The sequence below is a fragment of the Microcaecilia unicolor genome, chromosome 9 (assembly GCF_901765095.1).
Source record: "Microcaecilia unicolor chromosome 9, aMicUni1.1, whole genome shotgun sequence".
Taxonomy (NCBI): domain Eukaryota; kingdom Metazoa; phylum Chordata; class Amphibia; order Gymnophiona; family Siphonopidae; genus Microcaecilia; species Microcaecilia unicolor.
In genome coordinates this window covers 104,468,095-104,490,534 of record NC_044039.1, presented here as the reverse complement: position 1 = coordinate 104,490,534, position 22,440 = coordinate 104,468,095, and the positions used below count along the sequence as shown (strand labels likewise).

Below are 22,440 nucleotides of genomic sequence, written 5' to 3'. Positions count from 1 at the left end.
GAGGAGGGAGGTCTCCTAGAAGGAGAGCATCACCCTGGTGAAGTAGGAAGTACTCCTGTAGCCAGGACCTGCCCACCAGGGAATGTACTATCCTCTCGCACTGAGGATATGTCTCCAAGTGCTGCCTGGGAGGGAAAGGTTAGGACAGCTGTTGTAGTTGGTGATTCAATCATTAGGCATATAGATAGCTGGGTGGCTGGTGGACGCGAGGATCGCCTGGTGACTTGCCTGCCTGATGCGAAGGTGGAGGACCTCATCTGTCACCTAGATAGGATTTTAGATAGTGCTGGGGAGGAGTCGGCTGTCTTGGTACATGTGGGTACCAATGACATAGGAAAATGTGGGAGAGAGGTTCTGGAAGCCAAATTTAGGCTCTTAGGTAGAAAGCGCAAATCCAGATCATCTAGGGTAGCATTTTCTGAAATGCTACCTGTTTCACGCGCAGGGCCCAAGAGACAGGCAGAGCTCCGGAGTCTCAATGCGTGGATGAGACGAAGTGCAGGGAGGAGGGTTTTAGATTTGTTAGGAACTGGGCAACATTCTAGGGAAGGGGGAGCCTATTCCGAAAGGATGGGCTCCACCTTAACCAGGGTGGGACCAGGCTGCTGGCATCGGCATTTAAAAAGGAGATAGAGCAGCTTTTAAACTAGAAATGGGGGGGAAGGCCGACAGTCGTCCAAAAGCGCATGGTTCTGGATAAGGTATCTTTCAAAGATATTACCAAAACAGGGAAGATAGGGTATCCTGATAGTGAGGTTGCAAAAGAGACCGTAGTAGATCAGGTGTCCCTAAATAAAAATAAAAATCAGACAAAAGATTGCAAAATTAGTACTGTCAAGTACTAAACATGATGTAAATAGGAGCAACAAACACAGTTTGAAATGTCTATATGCGAATACCAGGAGCCTAAGAAATAAGATGGGAGAGTTAGAATATATTGCACTAAATGAAAATTTAGATACAATAGGCATCTCTGAGACCTGGTGGAAGGAGGCTAACCAGTGGGACACTGTCATACTGGGGTACAAATTATATCATAGTGATAGGGTGGATCGAATTGGTGGAGGGGTAAGCACTGTATATTAACGAAAGCCTTGAATCAAACAGATTGAAAATTCTGCAGGAAACAAAACACTTCTTCGAATCACTGTGGATTGAAATTTCATGTGTAAAGGGGAAAAGGATAATGATAGGAGTGTACTACTGTCCACCTGGTCAGGATGAACAGACGGATGCAGAAATGTTAAAGGACATTAGGGACGCAAACAAACTGGGCAACACAATAATAATGGGTGATTTCAATTACCCCGATATTGACTGGGTAAAATGTAACATCGGGACACGCTAGGGAGGTAAAATTCCTTGATGAAATCAAGGACAGCTTTATGGAGCAGCTGGTACAGGAACAGACGAGAGAAGGAAAAATTCTAGACCTAGTCCTTAGTGGAGCGCATGATCTGGTGCGGGAGGTAATGGTGCTGGGGCAGCTTGATAACAGTGATCATAATATGATCGGATTTGATATTAGCTTTGAAGTATACATAGGAAATCAAATACGTTAGCGTTTAACTTTAAAAAAGGAGACTATGATAAAATGAGAAGAACGGTGAAAAGAAAACTTAGAGGAGCGACTACGAGGATCAAAAATTTACATCAGGCGTGTATGCTATTCAAAAACACCATCCTGGAAGCTCAGGCCAAATATATTCCGTGTATTAAAAAAGGAGGACGGAAAACCAAACGACAGCTGGCATGGTTAAATAGTGAGGTGAAGGAAGCTATTAGAGCTAAAAGAACATCCTTCAGAAAATGGAAGACGGAACCGACTGAAAATAATAAGAAACGGCATAAGGAATGTCAAGTCAAATGCAAAGCGCTGATAAGGAAAGCTAAGAGGGACTTCGAAAATAAGATTGCGTTGGAGGCAAAAACACATAGTAAAAATCTTTTTAGGTATATTAAAATTAGGAAGCCAGCAAAAGAATCAGTTGGACCGCTAGATGACCGAGGAGTAAAAGGGGCGATCAGGGAAGACAAAGCCATAGCGGAGAGATTAAATGAATTCTTTGCTTCGGTCTTCACCGAGGAAGATTTGGATGGGATACCGGTGCCAGAAATGGTATTCGAAGCTGACGAGTCGGAGAAACTTAATGAATTCTCTGTAAACCTGAAGGATGTAATGGGGAAGTTCTACAAATTGAAGAGAAGCAAATCTCTTGGACCGGATGGCATTCATCCCAGAGTACTGATAGAACTGAAAAATGAGCTTGCGGAGCTATTGTTAGAAATATGTCATTTATCCTTAAAATCAAGTGTGGTACCGGAAGACTGGAAGGTGGCCAATGTAACGCCGAATTTTTTTTAAAGGTTCCAGAGGAGATACGGGAAATTATAGACCGGTGAGTCTGATGTCTGTGCCAGGAAAAATGGTAGAGACTATTATTAAGAACAAAATTACAGAGCATATTCAAAAGCATGGACTAATGAGACAAAGTCAACATGGTTTTAGTGAAGGAAAATCTTGCCTCACCAATCTACTACATTTCTTTGAAGGGGTGAACAAAACATGTGGATAAAGGGGAGCCGGTTGATATTGTGTATCTGGATTTTCAGAAGGCGTTTGACAAAGTACCTCATGAAAGACTCCAGAGGAAATTGGAGAGTCATGGGATAGGAGGTAGTGTTCTATTGTGGATTAAAAACTGGTTAAAAGATAGAAATGGTTAAATAGGGTTAAATGGTCAGTATTCTCAATGGAGAAGGGTAGTTAGTGGGGTTCCCCAGGGGTCTGTACTGGGACCGCTGCTTTTTAACATATTTATAAATGACCTAGAGATGAGAGTAACTAATGAGGTAATTAAATTTGCTGATGACACAAAGTTATTCAAAGTCATTACATTGCGGGAGGATTGTGAAAAATTACAGGAGGACCTTACGAGACTGGGAGACTGGGCGTCTAAATGGCAGATGACGTTTGATGTGAGCAAGTGCAAAGTGATGTATGTGGGAAAGAGGAACCCGAATTATAGCTATGTCATGCAAGGTTCCACATTAGGAGTCACGGACCAAGAAAGGGATCTAGGTGTCGTCATTGATGATATGTTGAAACCTTCTGCTCAGTGTGCTGCTGCGGCTAAGAAAGCAAATAGAATGGTTAGGCATTATTAGGAAAGGAATGGAAAACAAAAATGAGGATGTTATAATGCCTTTGTATCGCTCCATGGTGTGACCGCACCTCGAATACTGTGTTTAATTCTAGTCGCCGCATCTCAAAAAAGATATAGTGGAATTAGAAAAGGTACAGAGAAGGGCGACGAAAATGATAAAGGGGAAGGGACGACTTCACCTATGAGGAAAGGCTAAAGCGGCTAGGGCTCTTCAGCTTGGAGAAAAGGCAGCTGAGGGGAGATATGATAGAGGTCTATAAAATGAGTGGAGTTGGACGGGTAGATGTTTAGAGTCTGTTCACGCTTTCCAAAAATACTAGGACTAGGGGGCCTGAGATGAAGCTACAATTTAGTAAATTTAAAACGAATCAGAGAAAATTTTTCTTCACTCAATGTGTAATTAAACTCTGGAATTCGTTGCCAGAGAATGTGGTAAAGGCGGTTAGCTTAGCGGAGTTTAAAAAAAGGTTTGGACGGCTTCCTAAAGGAAAAGTCCATAGACCGTTATTAAATGGACTTGGGGAAAATCCACTATTTCTGGGTTAAGCAGTATAAAATGTTTTGTACATTTTTGGGATCTTGCCGGGTATTTGTGACCTGGATTGGCCACTGTTGAAAACAGGATGCTGGGCTCGATGGACCTTTGGTCTTTCCCAGTATGGCAACACTTATGTACTTATTTGGAAAACTGTTCTGACCTAACGTAAAATAATTTTGTTGTTTTCTTTGGTTTTTATTTTTGGATTCTTTGGGTTTTAGCTCCTTAGCACCTCAAAGTACTCATATGAAGGCTCAACATTCTGATGTTTTAGCTTATTCCGTGGTTTCTCATTTAAAATTATTCTCTACAGAAATTAGATGGAAACCCCTTATTTGGTCTGATCTATGTTTTTGATGTACACTTAGATGACAAGCCCTTATATCTTGACAGTAACCACCTTGAAAAAGTTTTTTTTCAAGAGGAAAATTTGATATCAATAACTTCCAGTCTTCTATCATGTCATCTTTAGATAACAGTCCATCTGATTCTGATGCTATGTTGAAAAACTGGAATCAGGCTATTATAAACATCTTATGTAGAACTGCCTTTCTCATTAGATGATTTAAATCCTTTAACCATCTTAATTCCTGGTATGATGCTTGCCTACCAGAGTACAGTAGTAGGCTTTTCTACAGACAGTAACTGTTTTTTATTTTTGTAAGTGTTACAGGTTGAATGCCGTAACAGTTTGATATCAATTTTACTATTCGTTCTCCACAGGAATTCTAATTATCTGCATTTCTTTAGATTCTATTTAAAATAGTAGAACATATTTACCAGACAAAATATTTAATTTTCTTTTCTAATTAATACTTTTTCGCTATACCAACTGAAGATGAGTTAGCTAAATACTTCAGAGACAAAATAATACATCTTAGAACACAAATTGGTTCTCAAATACAGCACCTGCTCCTCTGCCTCCTCTTTCCAAAGAGGTCTGGTCTCCCCCTAGTAATTATTTTAACTACTTCTAAAACATGGGAGTCTAATCCACTCATAGTGAGACTGGATCCAATTAAATAGTTACATATATCATTCAAGCAAAACCTATGCTTCTAGGTTATTGTTTTCATGTTTGCTTTTCTTTTATTTAGGACAATTAAATGTTATGAAAATTGTCATAACACTAAGACCTCAATAAAAATAGTTAATATTTCCATCATGTGCTCATGATTTAAAAGTATCTCTTAAAATTAGCAATATTATTAATCCTCTTACCTTCCATACTGGTTCTCCTGTGCCAGTTTTAACTGGAGGCACATTGAAATTCAGCATACGCTTCAATGCAACTGAAAAATATATTTAATATATATATATCATTGCAAGTTGTATATCTATCCAACTGACCTCACAGCCAACCCTACTTTCAGAATACCCACTATAAATATGCATGTATTGAAAATAAATTAATATCCAGACTTGTTACATTTATTTATTACATTTGTATCCCGCGCTTTCCCACTCAAAGCAGGCTCAATGCGGCTTACATAGTAATAGGAATACAGAATATTGTTAGAGAGGGTAAAAGTTAAGTATACCAGAATAATAGAAGAGATGAGTAGGTACCAGAAATAGAAGAGATGAGTAGGTGGAGATAGGCAATGGAGAGGGGAGTAAGGTGGGAGATATAGTCTGGGACAATGTCATTATCAAATGGGTATGTGTTAGGTAGATGGGTTCATAAGATTAGTCTGGGTCATTTGGATAAGCTTGCTTGAATAAATGGGTTTTTAGTGCTTTCCGGAAGGGTAGGTAGTCAGATTGATCGGATATATCTGGGGAGGGCATTCTAGAGGAAGGAAGGAGAAGTTGGATATACATATACAATTAATATACATAGTTATTGTGCATACCTTAAATGTCTAATTGGCTATGGGGTCATAGGCCTAGTTTGGGTACTGTTGTTCTATAGATAGGTAATCTTATTGCACAAGTTCTTAGTAAGTGCCAGAGTTGCTACTTCTATTTGGAATTCTGCGGGTATTCTTAAAAAAAAAAATCCCTTTGTGAAATAGTATCTCTTGTTGTGGGATATTCGTGTAGAATAAATCTACATCGAATGTAACTAATTGTAAATCTCGTAAACCTTTAATTTTACTTAGGATATTAATCATGTGAGTCGCGTATCTCTCGTATAAGAGGGAATCTTTTAACAAATGGAAGTCAAGTTAATGTTATACAAAGGTTAGCAAAAAAAATTCTCTTCAGGATTAGACTACCTTCTGGATGTAGACTCCAGTTGCTTAAAACAACTATCCTTTTATGATCTGTGGCAGTTTGCAAAATGGGCAACTTAAGCTGTCACAAACATTTTCCTATGAGCCAGGGCTCTGTGAAGTAGGACAAAGCCACTAGGATAATATCGAGAATCTTGGTTCACTGTAAAATCTAACAGCTCTAACCCCAGGATCTCTAATGATCCAGTCATGGAAATCTGCAATACCATTATGCCTCCTCCTTTTTTTATAATATGAAATTGTCCAACATCTTATAACCTGGGGAACATAACGCATATATTGTAGGGGTATCAACTGTGTTTCTGTGATGCAGATTACCCCTATACCTGCACATCCTGAAAGTCATGAATCACTGTTTATATAATAGCAAGGAACGGGTAAATGAGATCAGGCTGAACCATATGATAACTAGAGAGAATATTCCAGAGGTAGTGTGTCCTTCTAATCTTTTTAGCAGGGTCAAGAAGTCATTTGAATATCAGTCTATTCCCAATACTACTGCAGTTGGATACTGAACTTGACATACTATCAACTGTTTAAAATTCTGGAAATCGTAGCTCAATCATCATCAATATAATTTCTGGTAAAATTTCTAGGTAAATTATTCATCTCAAAAAGACAGCAGGAAAATAAAAATATATGAACACTGGATTCAAAATGGATGAGTAAAAATCAGTCATTCCATAACAACAAATCTTGTTCTGAACAGGCACACTACTACCCTGATATGCTGAAAGCAGGCTGGGAGATTTCAACAATATTCTAGCCTTCAATCGAGCTTCAAACAATAGCAATTAAAGTTCAGTATTTGCCAGAGTAGAAATATAGTTCAATGAGGGACTCTTGGATACCTGAACCCTCAATCCACAGGACTAAGCACTTTGGAGTAGATTCAGTAAATGGCACCCAAAGTTAGGCACTGGGAAGCTGCGCACCAAGTGCGAATTCTATAAACACAGTTCTGCATGGAACAGTTTTTACAGAATACCAGCTTAAGCAACTTTTGTGCCAAACTCTTCTTTTCTCCATCTATACTTCTTCCCTTGGTACTCTGATCTCATTCCATGGTTTTCAGTATCATCTTTACGCTGATGACTCCCAGATCTACCTCTCCACACCAGAAATCTCAACAGGAATCCAGGCCAAAGTGTCAGCCTGCCTTGTCTGACATTGCTGCTTGGATGTCTCAGCTCCATATGAAACTAAACATGACCAAGACTGAGCTTCTCATCTTTCCCCCTAAACCAACCTCTCCTCCTCCCCCATTCTCTATTTCTGTGGATAACACTCTCATCCTTCCTGTCTCATCAGCTCGTAACCTTGGGGTCATCTTCGACTCCTCTCGCTCTCTGCATATATTCAGCAGATTGTTAAAACCTGTTGTTTCTTTCTCTATAATATCACCAAAATTTGCCCTTTCCTTTCTGAGCACACGACCAGAACCCTCATCCACACTCTTATCACCTCTCACTTAGACTATTGCAACTTGCTTCTCACAGGTCTCCCACTTAGCCATCTCTCTCCTCTTCAATCTGTTCAAAATTCTGCTGCATGACTAATATTCCGCCAGTGTCGTTATGCTCATATTAGCCCTCTCCTCAAGTCACTTCACGGGCTTCCTATCCGTTTCCGCATACAGTTCAAACTCCTCTTATTGACCTATAAGTGCATTCACTCTGCAGCTCCTCAGTACCTCTCCATTCCTCCCTGGGAACTCTGTTCACTGGGTAAATCTCTCTTATCTGCACCCTTCTCCTCCACTGCTAACTCCAGACTCCGTTCCTTTTATCTTGCTGCACCATATGCCTGGAATAGACTTCCTGAGCCGGTACGTCAAGCTCCATCTCTGGCCGTCTTCAAATCTAAGCTAAAAGCCCACCTTTTTGATGCTGCTTTTAACTCCTAACTCTTATTCACTTTGTTCAGAACCCTTATTTTATCATCTTCACTTTAATATTCCCTTATCTCTTGTTTGTTCTGTCTGTCCTAATTAGATTGTAAGCTCTGTCGAGCAGGGACTGTCTCTTCATGTTCAAGTGTACAGCGCTGCGTACGTCTAGGAGCGCTTTAGAAATGATAAATAGTAGAATTTACACCTGCCAAAGGCTGGTGTAAATGTGTGTGCCTAATTACTGTCAGACACGGAAATGGAAGTATTTTATAACTCTGCACCTAAATTCTGTGAGAGCTCATGACCCTCCCTTGGCCATGTCCCCTTTGGTGATGTACAAGAGAAAAGTTAGGTGCTCAGTTTACAGAACAGGGGCATAAGTCAGTTACATGCACAACTGCTGATGGTACTCTGCTAATTAGTATCAATTAGTGCTTAAGGCCCATTACTGGTACTTATCTACCAATTAAATGTCAATTTAGTGTCAATTAGCTAATTATATTACGCATGTAACTGACCTTATTCTAACCGGGCGCACAAATGCACACCCAATACGAACCATTTATGGAATTTGGAAGTTTACCTCTAATAGCCCAAGAAGCTGCTATGGGCAAGAATTATCCTAGCACTGTGGACCATAACAACGAATATCCAGGAAAGTTAAAATGTCTTAATTAAGAAGCAGCAGAAAGCTTCCAAGTTCCCACATTAGCCACCTGAAACTACAGAAATAAATCCAGCCAATATCTATAAAACCTGAAGGTAAAAAGAGACTGATAACATTTGTGCCTCCTTCAATGCCCGCCAAAGGGGTAATATGGTAAGGGCCATGACTCTTTGGCACACCCTTGCAGTACAACACTTAGAGATTTAATACCTCAGGATTTAGGGTCTCTACTTGTCCCTAAATCAAATCAACCAGGTAGACTATACTGTCTCCTTGACAAATCCAGGTTTAACAAACCATGGAAGTACTGCATACAATTGTGAGCTCCTCTCAGGTTTTTGGTGTATCTAAACAAGTCCCTCTCAATGACACTGACAGAGAACACCTGATAAATCTACTTGAAATGAATGCTAACAGCAAGATTTGCTATTTATGCAATTAAAGGTCTGAATCTACTGAAGTCTGGGGTACAGACTGCACAGCCCCATAGAAAAATAGCCAAAGCATGGTCCCTCCCCCTGAGGCTGAAAAGCAGGTGGCTGTCAATGCAAACTATCATTGAAGGTCCTGCCTTGCAACTACCCAATCTCTGAGTCTGCACTCTTTACACCCTCGATCCCACTTAATCAGAATCCCCGTATTTCATGGAGAAGATGGAATGCTCAAGTTTCCATTCTCCCCCCAACCCATATCGCCCCCTACCTTGCAACCTCTAAATAAAAACACAGCTGTGTCTTTACTTAGCAAAGCAGCAGCTAAGGTGGTTTGCCTTAAGCTGTGCCCTGCAGGTAATTACTTTTTGTGAACTTGAATCATGCTCCTTGTCCATATCCCAGCGAACAACGCCATTCACAGCTTGCTCGGCAGCAGCATCCGAGAGATCATTAATAAATCACCCTCAGGGTAACCCATGCAGCTTGACTGCAGCATTGCAGGTCCCAGTACTCCAGACTATTTTAATAGCTCCTGCAAACACAGGCCCGGACAGTCAGCAAGACTTGTTCCAGTAAGTGTCCGAAGATTATTGTTCACTATCCTGTGACTGGAGAAGCAGGGGCATACGGGAAGTGCTGTGCGACCAGGGAAGGGACCTCCTGGAGACCCCATTTGCAGAGAAAGCCACAGGGTTCTGGTGACGGAATGCCACAATTCTCTCCAAATGTTTTGCGTCAGGCTCACTACAGGTCAACCTAGAAATAGTCCACCTCTGTGGACCTCAGAGAGATGGAAAATAGGGGTCCAGGTACATACTCCTCACCTGTTTGTTTCTCTCGAATAGAAGCCGCCATCTTTCCGCTCTAGCCATTCGCTCAGGCTGCCTGCTGCTGACGTAGCAACGAATGACGTGGCAGCACCTCTAAATCCGGAAGCTACACTTTGATATGAAATTTGCTATTGGCTGTGACGACTGACCGACAATGCGTTCCAAGCCTCTCTTTTACTGTCAACACGTCTATGCCCTGCGCCTAGGTCGATGATACCCAGGAGCCAGGTTTAATAGACAGTAGTGGCAGTGAGCCTATCTAGTCCACTGTAAGCGAGGAAGTCAATTTAGTTAATCTCTGTTTCCACTCCCCTGCGCAGCCGTCATCTCTAGTACACTCAAAACAAAGCAAGCAAAACTGTGAGCTGCTTTATCCACGTTGTCATTCTTTATTGTTGGTTCATCTGTAACAAGTCTAAAGCTGTTTCAATTGGATAGGCAGTGCCTTAAACGGTGGAGGACAAAATATTTTTTTATTTTACTTATTGGACAGATTTTAAACTTATTTGACGCTTCCCATATGTAGATATAAATATCATGAAATATCAATTGAATATCACTAAACAGCTTTAAAAATTATTATAGCAAGTAGAAACAGCGATTATTAACTCTGTATTTTGTGCTAATATTTCTACACTAAAAACTAAATAAATACACTGTATTATACAATACAGATGGGCAAATTTCAGTGAAGACATCCTGTTTCCTGATGAGTTCATCTTAACTGTTGTAATCTGCCTTGGGAAGCCTGGTGTTATAAAGATGATGGAATATATTTAAATTAAATGGAAGTAGAATTAAACTCTTCTTTCATTGGGGCATATGGAATCATATCTTCATCTGTTTTGTAGAAGTTTACCTTTTAGATACACAAGTGGATTATTATGTTTTGAACATGTTGCATGGGCAAGTGGTTTTATAAGTCAAAATAAAAATAAATACTGTGTTTCACGCAGATCTCTTTTGTTTAAACATTAATGGGCCATAAGCCCCTAAATGCAGCCCATTGGTTTTCTTATATTTTGTAATTGTGATAACTTACACTGTGCCAAAACTGAAAACTCTTATCTCTATCTGGTCGATAATAAAAGGAGCTCATTGTGATGTGAATACTATCCAGCCTAAAAGGTTGTTTTATGGCTGTACATGAAGAATTGTGATATTGAATAAATAAGTGTATGTTTGTGTCATGCATCCTAAGTTTATGTAATCTTTTCAAGAAATCCGATTAATCTTTTAACTTATTACTGGAGCATATCCACAGAGGCATGGTATGGTTGCATTTTCAATATGGTAATACTAGGGCCCAGCTAAGGAACAGGTTATTTTGAGTTAGTCTGCACTGGACCAAACTTGCTTTCCTTGTGCCATCACTATCCAGCAGGTAGGCAGTGTCTTACAAGGTGGAGGATAAAGGATTTTGGTTTTTTACATTTATATCACACATTATCCCAAGCAAAGTCGGGTTCAATGTGGCTTACATTTGAAAATACAGTGAGGCAGAATAATAGAATTCAATTATATCATGGGAACAAATAGATGGATATGTCTGAAACATTTAACAAAGTTGAGATTAGCACATATACCCAACTGGGCATTTTAAAATTTGTCCTTTAATGATACCGCATGTTCAGAAATCCATAGCCATTAGTATAGTTATTCAAAGATTATCACATGCACACACCAGAACAGGCATCCATCACATTGCAAAAGTAAACAACAACTTCTACAGAGCACATCCAAAATTTAATTTTTATTTCCTGATTTCTGTCTTCCAAAATTCCAGACAGCAGATGTACAAATCCATATATTGCACAAGCCGGCATGTTTGAAAATATAGTGAGATTAATAAAAATGCTACCAGCAATAAAGAACCACTTGGAAGCAGTTGCTCATAGGTTTACTTGCTTTGTTTTGAGTGTATGGGGATGATGACTGCATGGGGAAGGGGAAACGTAAGACCTAATTGGCTTCCACATTTTGATGTCACCTGGTCTGTCTATTAAAACTCCTTGGATGGTACCAAGGAGGTTAGATTAAGAACAGGAGATGGTGAGGCTATCTTGAAGCCAGTAGGCATAGCTTGCTGGCAGTAGGCAGAGTCACAAGTACACCCAAAACAATAGCAAGTGCTATTGAAAGCAATAGTAAAAGATTATTAGAAATAATGGACTACCTATACATGGTCCATCTGTAAAAAGTCAAAAGCTGTTCCAGTTGGATAGGCAGTGCCTTAAAAGGTGTAAGACAAAAGATTTTTATAATTTTTACTTAATTGACAGTTTTTTAATTTATTTGAAAGTGTCTCATATGTAGATATCATGAAATCAACACTGAATATCACTAAAACAGCTCCAAAAATTATAGTAACTTGTGGAAATAGCACTAATAAAGGCTGTATTTTGTGCTAATTTTTCTTCACTGTTCTACTCAGTACAGTAATACATAGCCACATTTCAGTGAGAAGATCCTGTTTACTGATGGATTCTCATCTTAACTGTTGTTGTAAGCTGCCTTGGGAAGCCTGGTGTTATAAAGATTAGAAGTAAAATTAAACTTTCTTTTCATTGGGGCACATGGAATCAGATCTTCAACTCATCTCTTTTGTATAAATTGATTATTCTGTTTTGAGCAAGTTTCAGGGACAAGTAGTTTTTATAATTCAAAATAATAAAAATAAATATTTTCTTTCATGCAGATCTCTCATTTGTTTAACTAAATGGACTATAAGCCCCTCAAGCAGTCCATTCGAAATACAGTGAGACAGAATCATAGAATTCAGTAACATCCAAAACTTATTAATTAACATTATAATTGTTTTCACATTTGGAGCCCTGTTTACTAAGGGATGCTAGCATTTTTAGTGCACACTAATGCTAGAGATACCCATATATTCCTATGGGTGTCTCTAGTGTTAGCTTGCGCTAATTTGTAGTGTGTGCTAAAAATGTTAGCGCGCCTACAGCACGGCTAAACAGGGCCCTTGGGTAATAACTGAGAAAATGCTATTGAAAACTGAGTTGAAGAAGAAAATATATATCACAGAACTGGAAAATGTTAGCACATTTAGCCTGACTCTGTTCTTGCATGAAGGTAGCTCTGCCCTCATTATTTAATATATTTATTTTCAACTGTAGTAATAAACAATATTAAGTGCACTTTGATAATATACCGCTGCATTCCACAAAACAAAAGGACCAAATTCCCACAAACCATCTTTCTCCTTTGATCTAGGCTTAGGAAAAAATATTTTAAATGCTCCCAGGTTTCAACCTAATTCATGTTTAATGTGGGATATAACTGCCATAAATAAGTAAATAAATAAATAAATAAATAGATAGAAACTCTGAAAGTTGAGCACCTGATTCTCTTAATATGATGTCTGTTTTAGTTGCCCTTACTAGAAGAAAAAAATATCTGCACAAATATAACATGCTAGGAAGTCCCCTCCAACTGGCACACTGATTACAATTATAACTAATTACTATTCTACCTAAGAAACGTTATTCTGTTATTTATTTATTTATTTATTTATTTATTGCATTTGTATCCCACATTTCCCCACCTTTTTGCAGGCTCAATGTGGCTTACAATAATACATCATGAATAGTGGAGACATATAAGAAAATATACATTTAGAATTACAGAAGGATCTTGGGTAACATGATAATGATAAAACATGCTAGTAGTTTAACAAGCAAATATTGTAAGACAGTTCTGGATATTTGTATAGAAGTTCATATTTGTTGATCTTTGTGGTATGCCTTGTTAAAGAGATGGGTCTTAGTAGTTTGTGGAAGTTAGTTAGTTCATAGAGTGTTTTCAAGTTGCGCGGCAACGCGTTCCAGAATTGTGTACTCAGGTAGGAAAAGATTGATGCATGCGTTAATTTGTAGTTTAGACCTTTACAGTTGGGGAAGTGAAGATTAAGGAATGTGCCGGATGATTTTTTAGCATTCCTGGGTGGTAAGTAAGTCTATCAGGTCTGACATGTAGGCTGGGGCGTCTCCGTGAATGATTTTGTGAACTACGGTACATATTTTGAACGTGATGCATTCTTTGAGTGGGAGCCAGTGTAGCTTTTCTCGTAGGGGTTTAGCACATTGATATTTTGTTTTGCCGAATATGAGTCTAGCTGCAGTATTCTGAGCTGTCTGAAGTTTCTTGATTATTTGCTCTTTGCAGCCAGCGTAGAGTGCATTGCAGTAATCTAGATGACTGAGTACCATTGATTGTACCAGGTTGCGGAAGACGATCCTTGGAAAGAACGGTCTTACTCTTTTTAATTTCCACATTGAGTGGAACATCTTCTTGGTTGTGTTTTTCGCGTGACTCTCAAGTGTTAAGTGTCGATCAATGGTAACTCCAAGAATTTTTAGGGTGTCTGAAATTGGAAGATTCAATTTTGGTGTGTTAATGGTGGTGAATTTGTTCGTGTTATATTGTGAGGTGAGTATTAGGCATTGGGTTTTTTCTGCATTGAGTTTCAGCTGAAATGCGTCCGCCCATGTGTGCATGATATGTAGGCTTTGGTTAATGTCATTGGAAATTTCCTTTAAATCTTGTTTAAATGGGATGTAGATCGTTACGTCGTCTGTGTATATGTATAGGTTAAGGTTTTGGTTTGATAGTAGTTTTGCCAAGGGTATCATCATTAAGTTGAATAAGGTCGGTGAGAGGGGAGATCCCTGTGGAACTCCGCATTCAGGTATCCATGTAGCTGATGTAGTTGAATTAGATGTCACTTAGTATGATCGTGTGGTTAGGAACCCCTTGAACCAATTGAGAACGTTGACTCCAATTCCGAAGTAGTCGAGGATATGTAGTAATATTCCGTGATCAACCATGTTGAAGGCTCTAGACATATCAAATTGTAGAAGTAGTATGTTCTTACCAGTTGCAATCATTTGTTTAAATTTATTCATGAGAGTAACTAGTACCGTTTCCATACTGTGGTTAGACCGGAATCCTGACTGGGAGTCGTGTAGTATTGAGAATTTGTTTAAATAGTTAATGAGTTGTTTGGTTACCATCCCTTCAGTTAGTTTGGTTATTAAGGGGATGGATGCTACTGGCCTGTAGTTTTTTATTTTATTTTTGTTACATTTGTACCTCGCGCTTTCCCACTCATGGCAGGCTCAATGCGGCAGGCAATGAAGGGTTAAGTGACTTGCCCAGAGTCACAAGGAGCTGCCTGTGCCGGGAATCAAACTCAGTTCCTCAGTTCCCCAGGACCAAAGTCCACCACCCTAACCACTAGGCCACTCCTCCATCCATGTTGGTTAGTTCACTAGCACTCTTCTTTGTGTCTTTGGGTATGGGGGGTGAGTAGAATGTTTCCTTTCTCTTTCGGGAAGAGTCCAATTTGTAACATATAGTTCACATGATTTGTGAGGTCTGTTATAAATTGTTGAGGGGTAGATGTCATAAGGTTGTTTGGGCATATGTCTAATTTGCAATGAGATTTTGCAAATCTTTTGAGCATTTGGGAGATAAGATCCTCCGATAATATCTCGAAGTTGGTCCAGGTTCTGTCTGCTGGGTATACACCAGGGTCTGGATCTAGATAGTCAAGGAGTATGGCGTAATCGGTGGTACTGACTGGTATTTTAAGTCGCAATTGTATGATTTTCTCATTGAAGTATCTCGCGAGTTTGTCTGCTCCTGGTGTATCTTTACTGTTGGTTGTGATTGGTGTGATATCTAGTAGTTTATTTACGAGCTGGAAGAGTTTATGTGTGTCTTTGTAGTTTGGTCCAATTTCAGTTTTATAAAATACTCTTTTAGTTTGTCTTATGGTATATTTATATTTTCTTTGAAGTTGTTTCCAGGCGTTAAGTGTGGGGTCATCTTTCTTTTTATTCCATGTACGTTCTAACCTTCTAACTTGTGTTTTAATTTTGTTCAGTTCTTCATTGAACCATGGTGTTGAATTCTTCCTGTGTTAGGTTCTGGTTTGAGTTGGGGCAATGTTGTCTAATATTGTTCTGCATCTATCGTCCCCATTCTAGGAGGAATTGGTTTGTGTCTGCCTTTATTGTCCATCCATTGTGGTAGATCTCTTGCCAGACTACCACCGGGTCTATTTTTCCTCTCGTGGTGTAGGTTTTTCGTTCTTGTTTTTTAATTGTGTCTTTCGTTCGTCATTGGAGGGAGATGTATGCTTTATAGTGGTCTGACCACGGTTCGGGTATCCATCTTGTGTCTGTTAGTATGAGGCTTGAGTCTGGGTCGAATTTGTGTGTGATAATGTCTAGTGTGTGTCCTTTAGTGTGAGTTGGTTGTGTATTTGGTACGTGGAGATCCCATAGTTGTAGGAATTCTTTGCATTCTTGGGTGCTTGTTAAGGTAAGATCTTCAAGGTGCAGGTTGATATCGCCTAATATGATAAGGTTTGAGGTAGAGACACAGGTGTTCGAGATGAAGTCCATGAAGTGTTTTTGGGAATCTTGCCAGTTGCCTGGCAGTCTGTAGAGTAGGATTACGTTAAGGTGTTCCTGCAAGTTTGGGTGATTGATTCTTACCGAGGCAATTTCAAGTTGTGGTAGAATGGATTCAGCTGTGGTTGTGATGATGAACTCGGATTTGTATATTATAGCTATTCCACCTCCTCTTTTTCCGTTTCTTGTCCAGTGGGTAATTTTGTATCCGGGTGGGCATAAATCTAAGATTATGGGGTCTTTTAGGTCGTGGATCCAGGTTTCAGTGATGAATAGGAGGTCAAGATTGTCTGTGGTGATCCAGTCTGTTATAATCTGTTTTATTTACTACCGATCTGGCGTTTACGTACCCCATCTGGATTGAGTGGTAAGGTTCGGTTTGGGCCGTAGATGTGTTAATTTTTATTAGTTGCCTGCTTTCTTGGTATCAGGTTTTGTTGTTTCCTTTCTTCCCTTTCTGTTGGTTATTTCCATATGTATTTGTTTTTCCTTTTAGTTGGTTGTTGTTCTTTTGGTCTGGTGAGTTGTAGATGGGTTGTCTGTAGGGTTTGTGTATTGTGGGTAGATTGTTGTTGGGAGTGGTCCATGCGTGGTAGATTAGGGGGAGGAAGTAAATTATCATGAGTAATTTATTGGTGTTCATGTTGGCTATGGATCATGGTGTTTGGTTGTGCTTGAGGGTATTAGTGAATGAAAATTTGTATGAACATCAAGCAGTGCCAGCATTAGGCAGTGTCACATCAGGCATTGTGAGTAATTAAGTAGTGAGAAAATATCATTTCAAGCAGTATCCGCATTAAACAGTCTTATCAACATTAAACAGTATCAACATTTAAGCATTTATAGTCCGTGGTGTGGTTCTCGTCTATGACGCAATTCGGATTAGTATAGTGCATCTAGTGCTTAAAGAGCTTAGTGTGATTTATCATCATAGCGAGGTGTCAGAGAGAGTGGTCCATATAAGCAAGGAAGACGGTTGGCTTAGTCTCTGTTTGCCCAACCTTACGCAACCATCACCAGTACATTCAGAACAATGCATGCAAACCTATGAGCTGCTGCATGGAGGTTTAATAGACGTGAGTGGAATTGAGCCTATTTAGTTCATTGTAAGCAGGAAGCCTGCTTGGTTTATCCCTGTTTCTACTACCCTAGTCAACCGTCATTCAGTTCATTCAGAAACAGGGCATTTAGTCCTGTGAGCTAATGCAAGGGGGTTTAATAAACTATAGTGGAAGTGAGTCTATCTAGTTCATTGTAAGCAGGAGGCTATTCGGGCCTTCCTGTTTCCACTACTCCGTGTAGCCATCATCCCAGTGCACTCAAAACAAAGCAAGCAAAATCACAGGCAGCCTAGCAGCAACAGCTTTCATCGGTCTCCGGTTCGAGGGTGTGGGCTGGCACTAGTGGGAGAGTCCACTCACCCAGTTCGGTACACACCAGCAATGGCGTGCTCCACCCCAGTTCTCCTCGCCAGTCCGACCAGATCCTGGGTCTCAGCGCCTCAGGCTCCGCCGTGTGGGTAGGCCACTCCCGCGTGGGTCCTCAGCGTGGCCGATATCGAGCTGGGAGGTTGTGCTTGAGTGGGTCTCCCGTGCTGGATGGCTGTGCCCGGACCGGTCCTTTGGTAATATTGATCTGCCTGGGAGGCTCACGGTCCAGTGCGTGGCCGGCGCTCCTTCTTCCTCATCTCGATCCGGCGTCTCCCCGCAGCTCACACCTCCCAGACTTATCTGTGTACATACGTATGCTGCACAAGTTGTCATGTTTGAAAATATAAGTGAAATTAAATAAACATGCTACCAACAATAAAGAACAACAACGTGGATGCAGCAGCTCATAGGTTTGTTTGCTTTGTTTTGAGTGGACACAGAATGACGACTGCATGGTGAAGGGGAAACATAGACTAACCTAAGTGGCTTCAACTTTTTTACATCATGCTGTCTCCTGTTCTCAATCGAACCTCCTTGGATGGTACCAAGGAGTTTTCTTGGGTTTACATTTCTTTATTAATTTTATACAAAACAAAGTATAAAATATATGCATGAAAAAGCAATAGCACATAAGGTATCTAATAAAGAACGTTCATGTGAATTCAAAGTGTGTTGAAAACACAATGATCTCAATATGTTTATATTGAAGAGGGTCTTAAATAGGAAAGACTTTACATGTGGAGGGACATTTTTGAAAGGTCGTCCAAGTATGAATTAGGACGCCCTCACAAAGTCAGCCAAAATCAGGTAGGTATAATCGAAAAATAGTATGGACGTCCTTAGTCATTCTATTATTGCAGTACAAAACGCCCAAACCAGGGACGCCCAAAGTATAGTAAAAAGGACGCCCATCTTCCAGGTCCATGAAAGGACTTCCCTAAACCATTCACTGTACTTGCCAATTTATCATATCAACGTCCTTATTACTATACTTCGACTTCTCCGATGTACCTGGCTGTTCTGTATGTGCATCTGTAAAAAGTATAAGTTGGATAGGTAGTGCCTTAAAAGGTGATGGATAAAAGATTTCTTTTACATTATTTGACAGCTTTTTTTGTTTATTTGAAAGCTTCCCATAGCTAGATATCATGAAATAACATTGAATATCATTAAAACAGCTTAAAAATTATTGTAGCTGGTAGAAACAGCAGTAATAAGCTCTGTATTTTGTGCTAATTTTTACACACTGTTCTATAGAATACAGCAAATTTAACTGAGGATATCCTGTTTCCTGATAGATTAATCGTAACAGTTCTTGTAATCTGCCTTGGGAAGCCTGGTGTTATAAATATGGAATATGTTGTAATTAAATGGAAGTAAAATTAAACTCTCCTTTCATTGGGTACATGGAATCACATCTTCATCTCATCTGTTTAGTAGAAGTTTACATTTTAGAGACACAAATAGATTTTTTTTGTGTGTTTTGAGCATGTTGCAGGGACAAGTGGTTTTATAAGTCAAAATAATACAAATAAATATTTAGTTTCATGCAGATCTCTCATATGTTTAAACATAACTATATGAGCTATAAACCCCTAATGCAGTCCATTGGTTTTCTTATATTTTGTTCTTGTGCTAACTTTTACTGTGCCAAAACTTAAAACTATATTTCTTCTATCTGGTCAATAATAAAAGGAGCTAAGTGTGAACACTATCCAGCCTAAAAGGTTGTTTTGTGGCTGTACATGAGGAATTGTGATATTGAATAAATAAGTATATGTTTTGTTCCTAGTCATGCATCCATAGGTTATATAATCCTTTCAAGAAAGCCAGTTAATCGTTTAACTTATTAGTGGAACATAACCACAGAGCTGCATTCCACAAAACAAAAGGAGCAAGTTCCCACATATCATCTTTTACTTTTGATGTACGCACAGGAAAAAAAGATGTTAAATGCTCCCAGGTTTCAACCTAATTGTTAAAAAAAAGATTTGGGGGTCCTTTACTAAGCCGCAGTAAAAGGTGCCCTGCAGTAGTGTAGGCGCGTATATTGGGTGTGTGCCAGACCAGTTTTTACTGCATCTACAAAAAAGGACCTTTTTTTTTTTAATGGGACGGGAAAAGGTCCTGTGGTAAAAATTAAACCAAGGTGCACCCAAAACCAGCCTGAGCCCTTAATGTCACCCATTGATCTAGTGGTAAAGGCTCATGTGCTACATGCAAGGTGACTGGTCGGCACACACAAAGTGTCGATTACCGCCGGAACTGGTGCGTGTAGGAGGAAATATATAATTCATCCACATTATGGGTGCATGCCAAATCTGAAATTACCACCAGGAGGGTGCACTGGCTTGACGGTAGTCTCATTTGGGTGTGCGCTGCACGCACATAGAGCCTACCGCAGCTTGTAAAAAGGTCCCTTTGTACTTATAAATAGTAATTCTGATTGCTGAGCACCTAATTTTCATAACATGTCTGTTTTTGTGGCTCTTTACTAAGTGAAAACATCTCTGCACAAATACAGGAGTCCCTATAACCAGCCCCTCCAAATGTCACAATGATTATGATTTAGAACTAATTGCTACTCTAACTGATGAAACTGATACTTCCGGTGTACATCTGTATGCTGCATAAGCTGGCATGTTTGAAAATATAAGTGAGATCAAATATAAAAGCCACCAAAAATAAAGAACGACAAAGTGGATGCAGCAGCTCATAGGTTTGTTTGCTTTGTGTACAGGGATGACGGCTGCATGGGGTGGGGGGGGAGGGAAGGGGAAATAAACTCCCCTCCCCCGCCCACCCCATGCAGCCGACAACTTCCTTGTCTTCAGCTTTTTGACATCATGCCATCTCCTGTCTCAATCTAACTTCCTTGGCATATCTGCCCATATCTGGGCAATGGGCAGAGTTTGCCACCATATTGGTCAGAACAAAACAATTGCAATTGAAAACAATAGCAAACTTGTGAGGTTTATATTCTTTTATTAGACCTGGTTTTGCATTCTCTCTGTTAGGAGGGGGGAGGGGGGATGTAAGGGGAGCTGGGGGAGGTTGGGGGAGTTTTTTAGGGGTCTGTGAAGGGAAGAGGGATATATTGAAAATGCATTTGTCAATGCTCCAGAGCTTGCTTTGTTATTTGCATTGTTGTATTGTTGATTTCAGTGCTGTGCTATATGCCTTTATTTTTGCTTCTGATGACAATAAAAATATTTCTATATAAAAGCAATAGCAAACACATGAGAGCCTATGTGTTATTTTTAATTTGACAGCTTTTTTTATTTATATGTCATGAAATAAAATTGAAAATCACTAAAACAGCATTAAAAATTAGTATAGCTGGTACAAACATCAGTAATAAACTCTCGCTCCCCCCCTCCCTATTTACTAAGCCATGCGGCAATGCTAACACAGCGGCTTAGTAATATAAGCCGCATTGAGCCTGCCATGAGTGGGAAAGCGCGGGGTACAAATGTAACAAAAAAACAAAACAAAACAGGGGGATCTGTATTTTATGCTCATTTTTATACACTGTTCAGTACTATACAGTGGCCAAATACAGTGGTTCAATACATGGCCACATGTCAGTGAGGCTATCCTGTTTCCAGATGTGTTAATCTTAACTGTTATTGTAATCTGCCTGGTGTTATTAAAATAGAATATATTGATGTTAAATGGAATTAAAATTAAACTCTCCTTTCATTGGGTAACATGGAATCACATCTTCACTTCATTTCTTTTGTAGAGGTTTACATTTTGGATACAGAAATTGATTTTCCTGTTTTGACTATGTTTCAGGGACAAGTGGTTTTATAAGGCAACATAATGAAAATAAATATTTGATTTCATGCAGATCTCTCATTTTGTTTAAACATAATTAAGGGCCTCTTTTACTAAACCAAGCTAGCGATTCCCACACGGCAATTGCCAGGTAGCCCATTCAAAATGAATGGTCGGCGCATTTGCCGCAGCAGGAATCACTAGCCCGGTTTAGTAAAAGAGACTCTAAATGGGCTATAATGCAGTCCATTGGATTTCTGATATTTGTTTCTTGTGATGACATACTATGCCTAAATTGAAAACTCTTATCTCTTCTTTCTGGATAATAACATCATGGAAGGTCTGAAACATTTAACAATGTTGAGATTAGCATATTTACCCAACCAGGCATTCAAAAGTCTGTCCTTTAATGATTCCACATGTTCAGAAATTATAGCCATAACTATAGACAGTTATTCAAACATTATCACATGCACACACCAGAACAGGCATCCATACACATATTGCAAAAGTAAACAACAACTTCTACAGAGTACATCCAAAATTTATTCTTTTATTTCCTATTTTCTATTTCCAAAATTGCAGACAGCAGATGTACAGACTAGTAGGATCTAAAGCAATTCAAAACAATGTCAGAAACAACACAGTTTATACCTAATTGTTCAACAACCCTTAGGATTAACCTTTGGGTTTAAAAAGCAATACGAAGATCCAAGATGGCTGCACCTAGCTAAGTTGCTGCGAGCCTCGTTTTTCGTGCTCTACCAAAATGCCTAAACGAAGAGGGAAAATAACGAGCAGAGCTTCCCCGCTACCCCCCTCTTTACCTGGTCCGATGGATCGTTTTGTGAGGCCACAGGGAGCTATTTTTGACGGCGGAATGCAGCCAGTAGGGAACGCCGGCAATTTGGAGATTTCGGCTTCTCCTGGCTATGAAGTCTGAATTTGATTGTTTTTTTCTAAAACGGCAAAATCAGAACAAGAAAGGTAATTTTCTACAAAAAAGGTCTCTTTTCCTTTTGA

The 22,440-nt window shown here is 39.5% G+C and overlaps 1 protein-coding gene across 2 annotated transcripts in view; it reads right to left on the bottom strand.

Moving 5' to 3' along the window:
- The window catches only part of SCFD1 (sec1 family domain containing 1), a 304,030-nt gene extending 294,175 nt beyond the window's left edge, over window positions 1-9,855 (bottom strand). For both annotated transcript variants that reach the window (XM_030214680.1, XM_030214681.1), the window contains exons 1-2: window positions 9,762-9,855; window positions 4,927-4,997 (exon numbers count right to left, since the gene is read on the bottom strand). In XM_030214680.1, coding sequence (XP_030070540.1) covers window positions 4,927-4,997; window positions 9,762-9,792 — 102 coding nt within the window. In that variant the 5' untranslated portion in view covers window positions 9,793-9,855. The remainder of the gene's footprint in view (window positions 1-4,926; window positions 4,998-9,761) is intronic.
- Between the last annotated feature and the right edge of the window lie 12,585 nt (window positions 9,856-22,440).